Raw genomic sequence first — 12,732 nt, 5'->3', positions numbered from 1 at the left:
GATCCAAGCAGAACAGCTCCAGGGGAGCCAGGACAGGTGGATGTGTAGGGATCCAAGCAGAACAGCTCTAGAGGAGCCAGGTCAGGTGGAAGGGTGGGAATCCAGGCACAGCAGCTACAGGGGAGCCAGGACAGGTGGAAGGGTGTGAATCCAGGCACAGCAGCTCCAGAGGTGCCAGGTCAGGTGGAAGGGTGGGGATCCAAGCAGAACAGCTCCAGGGGAGCCAGGTCAGGTGGAAGGGTGGGGATCCAAGCAGAACAGCTCCAGGGGAGCCAGGTCAGGTGGAAGGGTGTGAATCCAGGCACAGCAGCTCCAGAGGAGCCAGGACAGATGAAAGTGTGGGGATCCAAGCAGAACAGCTCCAGGGGAGCCAGGCCAGGTGGAAGGGTGGGGATCCAAGCAGAACAGCTCCAGGGGAGCCAGGTTAGGTGGAAGGGTGTGAATCCAGGAACAGCAGCTACAGGGGAGCCAGGTCAGGTGGAAGGGTGGGGATCCAGCACAGCAGCTCCAGGGGAGCCAGGTGGAAGTTTAGTTGTTAGGGAGGAACAGGCTCAGTAAGAATGAGGGCTTCCTGGCTGAGAACTACAGAGAAGCTGAGGCACATGGAAGGAAGGGACCCAGGCAAATTCACTACAGGGAAGCTGAGTCAGAGAAGAATGTGGAAATCAGGTCAAAAAAACACAGAAAGAGCAGGAGCTATTTGGCATGGGGGTAGGGGTACATGCTGCGTACTCATAGGGAAGCTGGAATAAGTGGTAGTGGGGGATTCTAAGCAGGCACAGGGAGACTGAGCCAGGTGAGAGTATAGGAGACACAGCTGAGCAAACACTAAAGAGCTGCAGTTCTTGGGTGTATATGGTACAAATCTGAGCAGCTCCAGCTTAGCTGGGGTAGGTGGAATGCTGGGGGATAACAGCTGTAAGATCACACAAGGAACAGGGTCTACTGGGTAGGTAGAGATCAAGGCTGAGTAGACACAGGGGAACTGAGGTAGTGAGAAAGGGAGGATTCTAAACTTAGCAGTCACAGGCAAGCTAAACCCCGTGGGAGTGTGGGTTAGCAGAACAAATATCGGGACTCTGCAACTTATGTGTATAAAGTACCAAGCTGAACAGCTACTGGAGAGCTAGGATAGCTATGAGGGGGAAGGGAGAGAACTGGTTAGGAAGACACTGGGGAGCAGGATAAAGTCTGAATGTGAGCATTCAGGCCGAATAGACACAGGGGAGCTGAGGGAGGTAGTACTAGAGAATTGTAGGCTTAGAAGTCCCAGGAGAACTGAGGCCTGAGAGAGTGTGGGCATCCTAGCTGGAAAAACACCAGGGGGCTGGGGCTGATGGGTATAAAAGGTACCAGGCTGAGCAGCTGCGGGAGAGCTAGGGCACTTGGGAGTGTTTTGTTCCAGGCTGAGCAGCTGCAGGGAATCTGGGGCTATTGGGCCAATGGGAGACAGGCTGAGCAGCTCTAGAGGATCAGGGGTAGGTAGAAATGTAAGGAGTCAGGCTGAGCTGCTACAAGAGAGCTGGAGCTATTAGCTATGTGGAGGTCCAGGCTGAGCAGCTACTGGGTAGGCAGGACAAATAGGGCTGGAGAACCAGGCTAAGCAGGTACAGGGGAGCAGGTGCTAGTCTGAATAGGAGTGGGGATCCAAGCTGAGTACACGAAGAAGAGAAAAAAGTAGGAAGTAATGGAGGATTCTAGACTTAACTGCAACAGGGAAACTGAGACCGGTGGCAGTGTGGGTGTCCTAGCTGAAAAAAATAGCATGGAGCTGGAGCTAATGGGTGTAAAAGGTACCATCTGAACAAGAGTAGAGTATCTGCGGTAGATGGGAATGTGGGGAGAATGCTGAGCTGCTACAAAGGCAGTGTGGCTAGGAAAGCTGAGCACATGCAGGGAAACTGAAGCAAGTGGGAGTGTAGGGATCCAGAAAGAACAACTGCAGGGCAGCTGAGGCAGGTAAGAGTATGGGGAACCAGACTGGACAGTTACAGGTTAGCCAGGGTAGGTGAGAATTCTGTTAGAGAAGGCTCAGCAGATGTGAAATAGGAACTAGGAAACCAAGTTGAGCACCTACAACAGAACTAAGGCAGGTAAGGGTATAGGGATGAGCTGTGCAGCTACTGGGGAGCAGAAGAGGTTCCAGCTGAATAGTTGAAGGGAACCGGGCAAGTGTCAGTGTGTATAGAGACACCATGCAGGGCCAGGTCACTGCCCTGAGCTTATTACCTGGCCTTAGAAATAACTGCTGGGACCAGAGCCATGGCATTGAGGAACAGGCTGAGGTGAAATGGTAGCTTGATAGGAAGCAAATGGCAGAGGGGAGGAGAAGTTATGCTTACTTCATGCTGTGGTGCCAGGAGAAAGAGCCAGGAGGGCTAGGCTAGAGCTGATTCAGCTCTCTGCTCTGATGGCAAGGTCAGGCCTGAGATGCTTTGGGCTCAAGATTCCAGGACAGTAAAACAAAGGAGGCCTGGCAGAGAAAGGACACTGCTGGTGTCAGTGTGTACAGAGAGCTGACTGAGACACCATGCTGAGCAAGGACACTGCTGGTGTCAGTGTGTACAGAGAGCTGACTGAGCAAGGACATGCTGAGCAAGGACACTGCTGGTGTCAGTGTGTACAGAGAGCTGACTGAGACACCATGCTGAGCAAGGACACTGCTGGTGTCAGTGTGTACAGAGAGCTGACTGGGACACTGCTGGCAATTGGATCAGGGGAAGAGAACAAGCTTCACAATCCAAGAGGTCTTGGGAGAGAGGGAGAAGACTACAGGGGACTGTCCATGGGAAAGAGTAGGGACCCTGTGGAGGAAGCAAGCCCATCAAGTACTACAGAGATCAGAGCTGAGGGGACAGCAGGAAGGGGAGTAGGCCTCCCCAAGTCTCAGGAGGGAAGAAAGAGGCAGAAGGGAACATTTAGCAGGTCTCATCTAGCAGGAGCCAACTAAGGTACTCTACTCAGGACAGAGAGGCTGAGCTAAAGAACCCTTGGACACTGGAAAATGCTGAGCTGATGCAGCCACCAAGAATAGCTGAGGGCTAAGATAAAAAAGGTCTGGGGGATGGGAGGGCCTCGGGAAGGGTCTTAGGCTCAACTGGAACAAGAACAGAAGGAAATCCTAGGGTTGACATTGCCAATGAAAATATACAGGCTGCAGCTCTTTAGTTAAGAGCTCTAGCTGTGATCCAGAGAGATTGTGGAAACAAAGGCAGGAAGATCACATCTGTCCTAACAATACAGGGAACACAGGCTCAATCTACACAAGGGAGTGTGACCATCAGGGGCTGAGCAGGAGATGTCAGAGCTCAGGTGCACCAGTGACTTGCATGGCCCTGGGGATGAAGGGAAGGATCCAAGGGACAGAAGAGATAAACCAGGGGAAGTGATGACCAGCTTCATGAAAAATGGTGGTGGTGACTACTAAAAAAGGAAAGGGACTTCTCTAGGTTTAGCAACACAAGTCCCACACATAGGCAGAATGCAGGGCACTGTGAAGACAACACTGAAAGAGAGGAGAAGCCAAGGCTGACTTCAGCGAGCTCTCACTAGTGAGACTACACTACAAGGAGGTGGCAAGCACTAAGCACATAGGACAGAGAGACCCATAATGAGTCCCTGGAAAATAGGGGTGCTAGTAGTGATCTTTAAGAGTTGGGGGAAAGAATCACGGAGAACCAAAGTAAAAAGCTGTGTCTTAGAGTAAATGTTTAAGAGCCTGGCTAACTTGATAGGGGGTAGGCATGGAGACAAATCCAAAAGGCTTGTGTATAAGCAAGAAATGGATCCTGAACCAAGATAGAGAGTGCTCAACATACTTAGTTCAAAACCAACTAAAAAAGACAACACCTGCGAAACAAAGATAAGGCCAGAGCTCTTGGACTATGAAGAGTTCAAGGAACCTAAAAAACAGGGGCCACCAGTGAACAGGCCAGGGCAGGTAGAAGCAGCCTAGGAGTTTGGCAAGAGCCAACATGGTTGGGCAAGCAAAGGCAGGAAGAGACTGTAGGCCGCAAGGATGTGCAGAATTCAGTTTGTGCTTCAGGGTTGTCCAGATTGTGTACAGCCATATGGCCCAGGTATAAGAGGTTTAACAGTGGGACACAGATACCCACATTGGACAGCTGGTGGGGTAAACAGAGATACCCATACTGGAAAGGGGGACAGGACTTTCCTAAAAGTGAACGAGGAACGGGACTGGGCTCAAAGGTCTCAGGTCTCATCTGGCCTGATGACCCTGACATTCACAGGCACAATTGTTGGATATTACCTACTCCATGTAGAGAGCTGGGGACTTGAGAAGGGTACAAAAGATCGTCCTAGAAGGTCTGGTCCAACCCTGTCTGACAGCATGATCACATATGCTTCTTCTTGTAGCCAAAACAACACCCCCATCTGTCTATCCACTGGCCCCTGGATCTGATGTCAAAACTAACTCCATGGTAACCCTGGGATGCCTGGTCAAAGGCTATTTCCCTGAGCCAGTGACCGTGACCTGGAACTCTGGAGCCCTGTCCAGCGGTGTGCACACCTTCCCAGCTGTCCTGCAGTCTGGACTCTACACCCTCAGCAGCTCAGTGACTGTACCCTCCAGCACCTGGCCCAGCCAGACCGTCACCTGCAACATAGACCACCCGGCCAGCAGCACCAAGGTGGACAAGAAAGTTGGTGAGAGGACATTCTTGGGGAGGAGGAGTTCACTAGAGATGAGGCTAAGACATTAGCCTGCCTAGACCAACCAGGCTGGACAGCCATCTCCAGGAAATGGACCTCAGCCCAGAAGATCAAAAGTTCTTCTTTGTCCCCCTTCTGGGGATTTCTGACTATGTCCTTCACACTCTTTGGTTAAAACCCTGGGTTGAATTCCCATGACTCCTGACATACAGAAACAGACTAGGGTATCAACCTGTCAAAGGTCATACCCAGGAGCATCCTGGCATGATCCCACACCAGAGCCAATCTTTCCCTACCTCCATCCATGTGCCTTCTCACCTCCAGACACCAATAACACACAAATTTCTCTCTGCAGTGCCCAGAGACGATTGTGGTTGCAAGCCTTGCAAATGTCCAGGTAAGTCAGTAGGCCTTTCATTCTGGCCCAAATGCAACAAGTGTCCTCAGGTGGCCATGTTGGAGGGTGGCCCAGGTATTGATCTATTTCCACCTTTCTTCTTTATCTACAGTCCCAGAAGTATCATCTGTCTTCATCTTCCCCCCAAAGCCTAAGGACGTGCTCACCATCACCCTGACTCCTAAGGTCACATGCGTTGTGGTAGACATCAGCCAGGATGATCCCGAGGTCCAGTTCAACTGGTATGTAGATGACATAGAAGTGCACACAGCTCAGACTCAACGCCCGGAAGAGCAGTTCAACAGTACTTTCCGCTCAGTCAGTGAACTCCCCATCATGCACCAGGACTGGCTCAGTGGCAAGGAGTTCAAATGCAAGGTCAACAGTGCAGCTTTCCCTACCCCCATCGAAAAAACCATCACCAAAGACAAAGGTGGGATCTGCAGTGTGTGATGTAGAAGCTGCATGAGCTTGGCATAAGCAGACTTCTGCCCTGTCAGTGATCTCTGGGCTGACCACTCTCTTTACCCACAGGTACACCACGTGCTCCACAGGTATACACCATACCGCCTCCCAAGGAGCAGATGACCAAGGAGGAAGTCACTCTGACCTGCTTGGTAGTAGGTTTCTATCCTTCTGACATTTCTGTGGAGTGGCAGAGGAATGGCCGGCCAGAGGAAAACTACAAGAACACTCAACTCACCATGGACACAGATGGTTCTTACTTCATGTACAGCAAGCTTGATGTGAAGAAGAACTCCTGGCTTGAGGGAGATTCCTTCACCTGCTCTGTACTCCATGAGGCCCTGCATAATCACCATACTGAGAAGAGCTTCGCCCTATCTCCTGGTAAATGACCCCAGTGACCTGTGAGCCCTTGGGTCCTGAGGGATGCTGACACCTACCTCTACCCTTTCCTCGTGTAAATAAAGCACCCGGCACTACCTTGATATACTGCAAAAATGTCCTTGTTCTTTCTGAAATATAGAGTCTAGCTAGGTCATGGGATGAGGGGTCTCCATGGTTTGAGGCCTGAGTTGTGACTAAGAAAAGAACCATAGGCCTACACTACCACACCCAGCACTTTTAAACTTTCCTGGCATGAAAAAAACTTACTTCTCCCTGAAAAGTGGAGGCTTATACCTAGACAATCCCTCCCACTTGCCTTCCCTCTAGATTGCAGTTTGTCTATTCTGGGCACAGAATGTGACTAACAAAACCCCAAAGTAAGGAAGACACAGCCTTCACCTCCATCACTCTGTCCTTACCCTTCTTCCTGGCCAAGCATCTCACTGAGGGCACTGAATAGATACATGTGGTCATAGTCTTGCAGACAGACCCTTGCTGTCTCTCTGCTCAGCCTTTCCAGAGGCTAAGTCTATGTAGTGTGGTGATGATACAGGGAGCTCTCACTGCTGTCTCACTGCTATCAGATTCCCATATGGAGGATGAACGTGCATCTACAAAAACCAACCTGCTCTACAACACCTTGCCTACAAGGCCCATATGTGCAAAGGTGCATACATCTACACACGCACGGGCACACACACATATGGGCACACACACAGAATCACACACTGAAATTCAATGAGCATCCTATACATTCCTCAAAAGATAAAAAGGTACCAGGTCTACCCACATGGTCATCCTCAGGATTTACAAGTGGGCCAAGTGATACAGGCAAAACTTTTCTATGCCAGGGACGCCAACAACCCTCCTCCCACACAGGTGCCTTCGGGTCACACACAGGTGCCTTCGGGCTGAGTCTGCCCCTGACACTGAGGGTTGGTGCCTGTAACTCACACAGTTGACACACGACCAAAGCTATTTCACTTACTTTACTACCCTGTGTGTACTTTCTCTGAAGTACAGTCATCACGGGGAATAGGCCCTGTGATCACTCTGGCCCTCTGTTCTTGGTCAACAGAGAATAGACAGAAGATCAGGAAAACTACACCAATACTTCCCACAAGGCTCTCTGGCCCTGACTCAGGCTAGCTGTCTCCAAGCTGAAGGCTGGGGCAAACAGAATGACCTACTGAACAGGCCAGGTCAGCATCAGGTCAAGTGTGTCTGGCTGAGCCCAGGGAAAAAACTGCAGCATTTTGGGGAGCTGAGGTTATAGAAAGGAGAAGTGGCCCCAGGGAGGGTCTGCTGGCCCAGTCAGGCTGCAGCTTTCTCCTGGGCCTCCATGCAGGCTCCTACCACATGGGAATGGCCTTATCCCAATCTTGTTGGGAGAAACACTGACCGCCCTCTCTGTCCAGACACAGAACTGGATAATATCTGTGCTGAGGCCCAGGACGGGGAGCTGGATGCACTCTGGACGACCATCACCATTTTTATCAGCCTCTTTCTGCTCAGCGTGTGCTACAGCGCTACTGTCACACTCTTCAAGGTCAGCCACACTGTCCCTGTGATAACCTGTGCCCCATAATGTGTCATGCTATTGATCACAGGCTTATATGGTATGCAGTGCTGTCTACCCTCCTGGATGACACAGTCTCACAATGTCCCATACAGTCTCCATGATGCCCCATACTGTCACCATTCTATCGCTATGCTGCCTCATGCTGTCCCACACTGTCCTTTGCTCCCTGCTATGCTGTCCCATGCTGTTGTCTCCTCACACAGTCCCTAGTGTCTCATACTGCCCATCTTGTCCCCCACATTGTCCACACTCTGTTTGCACCTGGCCCCACACTGAAACCTGCTGTCCCCAACTCCATCCCTGCACATTTGTCCACTGTCCCCTGAATTCCCATGTTGTTCCCACACTGTTAGTGTCTAATGCACTCTCTCCCAGGTGCACCTTGTTCCGTGCTGTCTCACCTCACCACCCATTCTGTCCTTGTACTAAGCCCGCTCTATCCCCACACTGTCCCTATTCACTGTTCCTATGCAGTGCCCACATGGTCCTCATACTGTCCCATATTGTATCTTCATCCTGGTCCCATGCTATCCAATTACCTATCCCACACTATTCCCACTCCATGCACAGTTCCTCTATTCCATCCCTCTCTGGTCCACAAGCCATCCTTTAGACTCCCTCATAGCTGGAGAGGGCTATAGGGATGGGTATTTGATTAGCTGAGCTACCTATGTGGAGTGACTTGAGGTGGGAGGGTCCTTGATGTGTTCACAGGTCAGAATGCAGTTCTGATCTTGACTTACTCTCCCTCCCCACAGGTAAAGTGGATCTTCGCCTCAGTGGTGGGGCTGAAGCAAACACTGGCTCCTGAATACAAGAACATGATTGGGCAGGGGCCCTAGGCTATCTCCTGTAATGGCAAGGGATTTCCCAGGCCCTGAAGGACCCCGTCCAATATGTCAGGCAGAGTGACTCATGCAGCACTGTCTGCTCACTTTACTGCCCTCTGACCCTGAGACTCAGCTACTCTCAACTCTTCCCTCTCTGGAGGATCATGTGGACATTATAACCCACCAAGACCTAAAACACCATCACAGCAGCAGCCAAGACACTGGATAGGTCCAGGAGGGTATTAGTTAACTCAATAGTATATCCAAACTGTTGGGACAGAAGAACTGAAGTAGAGACAACATTACCAGTGTCCAGCTGGGAAGGAACCAACCTTGGAGCCAGCCCTGCCCATGTCATGTTCTGTTGACAACAGAAGACACAGTTTTTGGATCCCCAAAATGAGACAGATTTTATCCAGGCCAGAAAAATCAGGGAAGCCATGGCCCTGATAATGCTGATTGAATTATTCCAGAGACCTTTCCATTGGGCACGGCCTGCCAGGTTCCTTCTTACCACTTCCATGAACCCTTGGTTGTGGGAAAGGCCTGTGTTTTTCAGGATCTTGGAACAGAACCATCCAAACTTTGGGATCCTTATGGAGATCCTTCTTCTGGTACTGGGTTCAATACACTGGATTCTCAGATGAAGGAACAATTCACAGAAAACCCTGACCCTACAGCCCTAATACCTAGACACCACCATATGTCTGGAATTCTCAACTACACTCTGGGAGCACAAAAGGGAAGGGCCTGAGCTTCATGGCCTCTGTGTAGCCCTAGCAGAGAGTTTGGGTGACTAGCAAGGAGGAGCAGGTTCCAATCAAGCATAAGGAAAAAAATAAAGAGCAACAGACGTGGAAGGACACCGGGAAGAGCCATGGTACAATAGGCTCATTCTCTAGACCTGACATCTATCCAAGACTCTTACTGTAGCTAGTGACAGTTGGAGCAGAAGTCCAAGGAATTGCCATGCCCTGGAGCACCAGACCACTGGAGTGTGGAGTGAGCCTACTAGAGTGGTCCAATACCCATTTCTCCATCACTTCTCAGCCAAAGAAAAGTCAGAGTCTCCAGACAGGAAAAAAAAGGAAGGCAGGTAGGAAAACTCAGCACATACCCTCCTGTGGATAAGAGAAAGTTCTCAAAGGACTCAGGGCTTTGGCTCTGAATTTCTTGGAGATCATTAATGGCTTTATGGTCTCTGCTTTTTTTGGTTTTGTTTATTTGGGGGTTTTGTCAATAAAACATTTTTCAAATATTCTACACTTACTGTATTCTTCCTATGTGGACCGACTCTGGTTTCAGAAACATGGCACACTTAAGAAGAGATCAGTGATCCAAGAACCCAAGATAGGAGAACTGATCACTTCCATATAGTCCCAATTCACACTGAAGTAACTTACTTCCTCCATTAGTCCCTCCCCGACCATCACCACCTCCCAATAATGTCATCATATTCTGGATCCACTCACCAAGGTCTTACTCCACTGATTAGTTCAGAGCTTTTAAGTTCAAACAGTCCCTGGAAAGTCCTGCATAGACACATCCACAGAAACCCCATCACTTAATCCAACCAAGGGGACAACCAAACAAACCATCATATCAGAGAAGGATCTTAGCACAGGGTCATAGCATCAGCTCCTGCCTCAGTTTCCATCCCACAGCCTTGTCCCAGGGATATCAAAATTAACACACACATTTCCAGCCAAAATTTGTGGTAAGTCCCTTAAAAGTCTTAAGTTCCTCTCCAGTGTCTCTGTTTCTGAGTCTCTCTCTCTCTCTCTCTCTCTCTCTCTATATATATATATATATATATATATATATATATATGTATACAACCATTCTTATGTGATAGAAATATTTCTGTGCCCCCCTCATCTGTTCCTGAAGTCTTAGGTGAACCATCCATTTTCATATTCCCAAAAAAATCAAGGATGCACTCATGATTAACAAAAGTCTCCCAAAAAAAATCTAAGAAAACATCAACAAGATCTTTCAAGGTGGTCAAGCAGCTTTATTCCAGAGATACAGAAATAGTTCAAAATATAGCAATCAAGCAATGTAATGTATAAACAAAGTGAAAGAAAAAAACACATGATCATCTCATTAGAAGCTGAAAAAGACATTAACAAAATACATAGTCTTTAACAAAACCACTTCATGATAAAAACATTGGACAGATGAGGAATAAAAGAGAGACATTCCTAACCATAATAAGGGCAAACCTTATACCAAACCTATAGCAAATCAAATTAGATGGAGAGAAACTCAAAGCAATTCCACTGAAATCAGGGAGAAGACAAGGCTGTGCACTTTCTCTGTGTCTCTCCAGTATGCTACTTGAAGTTCTAGCTAAGGCAATAAAGCCCCTATAGGAGATCAAGGGGTGAAACATGGAAAAGAAAAAGTCAAATTATTCACAGATGACATAATAGTAGTTTGCATAATTAACCAAAAAATCCTACCAATCCTACACCTGACAAATATATTCAATGAACATATACAAGCTGGATACAAGATTAACTGGGTAAAACAGTCAGTAGCCTTCATGTATACAAATGATAAATTGGCTGAAAAAGAAACCAGGGAAACAACACTCTTCACAACAGCCACAAACAATATGAAATATACTGAGATAATTATACACTGGAACCTATGACGATGACCATAGTGAGGACTCCTAGTAATGGAAGATAGAGCCTGAACCAGACATCTTCAGAAACTTGGCAAGACTCCCAGTGATAGGATGAGAACACCAACCTAGTCACATGACACTCAACCCACATCTGTCCTGCCTACAAGAAGTGCTAGGACATCGTGGCTCAACAATTATGAGTCCCAACCAATGACTTGTCTAATTGACACTAAACAGGAAAGGGAGCCCATGCCAGATACTGCCTGGATGGCCAGGAACCAGAAGCTGGATGTCTCAGAGACCTAGGGTAAAACAAAACATGACTGACAAAAATGAACTCAATGAAATTATTCCTAATATTATTCTAATTTACTCATAGATCAGTGCCTAACCCAACCAATACCAGAGAGGCTTCCCTAGCAGTTGATGAAAGCAGCTGAAGAGAGCAACAGCCAAACATTAAGCAGAGCTTTGGAAACCACTCAGAAGAGGGGCAAGGAGGAATGTAGGACCCAGAGGGGTTGAGGACACCAGGAGAACATGGCCCACAGAATTAACTAAGCAGGGCTCATAGGAGGCTCACAAAGACTGAAGAGACAATCATACAGCCTACATGGGTCTGAGCTAGTTTTCTGCATACAGGCTGTGTTTGTTAGCTTTGGACTTTTGTGGGACTCCTAACAGTTGGAGGGGGACTATCCCTGCCTCTTTTCCCTGTTTTTGTGGTCACTCTTCTCCTACTGGGTTGCCTCATCCAGTCTTCATAGGAGGGCTTGCCTAGTGTTGTTGCATCTTCTTATGTTGAGTTTCATTGATATCACTGTAAGGTCTGTTTTGTTGTTGTTATTGTTGTTGTTGTTGTTGTTGTTGTTGTTGTTGTTGAAGAGAAATACAGGAGCAGTGGATCTGGGGAACAGGGGAGATGCAAGAAGACTGGAAGAGTCTTGAAAGGTGAAGACTAATCAAACTGTATTGTATGGGACAGGATTTTTTTTAAGTTTTTAAAAGGATTAAAATGCCTTTTAGTGGATTCTTCTTTGATGGACATGAAATATGCTTCCCCATATGTTTTGACCCATTTTGGTTTTTACATATAATTGGATAGATATTAAAATAGCAACACACAAGTCTTGCCTCCATTACACCTCCTGGTTTTTCTCTTTCTTGTCACACTGCACATTTTATATTTTAGTTGTAGCTTGACTCATTGCCATGGGTCACACCACACAAAAATCCCTTAAAGAACTACAGGAAAACACAATCAAACAGGTGAAGGAAATGAGCAAAACCATCCACAATCTAAAAATGGAAATGGAAACAATAAAGAAATCAGAAAGAGAGACAACCCTGGAGATACAAAACCTAGGAAAGAAATCAGGAGCCATAGATGCAAGCATCACCAACAGAATACAAGAGATAGAAGAGAGAATCTCAAGGGCAGAAGACACCTTAGAAAACATTGATACAACAGTCAAAGAAAATGCAAAAAGCAAAAAACTCCTAACCCAAAACATCCAGGAAATCAAGGATGCAAAGAGAAGATCAAACCTAAGGATAATAGGTATAGAAGAGAGTGAAGACTCCCAATGTAATGGGCCACTAAATATCTTCAACAAAATTATAGAAGAAAACTTCCCTAACCTTAAGAAAGGGATGCCCATGAACATACAAGAAGCCTACAAAACTCCAAATAGACTAGACCAGAAAAGAAATTCCTCCTGTCACATAATAATAAAAACACCAAGTGCACTAAACAAAGAAAGAA

General features: G+C 47.7%; 2 gene segments (V, D, J or C); both read left to right on the top strand.

Annotated features, from left to right (window-relative positions):
- Positions 1-6,028, top strand: part of LOC116080192 — a 10,679-nt gene extending 4,651 nt beyond the window's left edge. The window contains 4 exon segments of the C gene segment in view: positions 4,378-4,668; positions 5,030-5,071; positions 5,184-5,504; positions 5,606-6,028. Of these exon segments, the coding sequence occupies positions 4,440-4,668; positions 5,030-5,071; positions 5,184-5,504; positions 5,606-5,928 (915 nt within the window).
- The window catches only part of LOC116080189, a 1,139,691-nt gene that overhangs the window by 1,095,502 nt on the left and 31,457 nt on the right, over positions 1-12,732 (top strand).

The sequence above is a fragment of the Mastomys coucha genome, unplaced genomic scaffold (genome assembly GCF_008632895.1).
Source record: "Mastomys coucha isolate ucsf_1 unplaced genomic scaffold, UCSF_Mcou_1 pScaffold6, whole genome shotgun sequence".
NCBI classification, from domain to species: Eukaryota; Metazoa; Chordata; class Mammalia; order Rodentia; family Muridae; genus Mastomys; species Mastomys coucha.
This window is presented reverse-complemented; position numbering and strand designations above follow the sequence as displayed.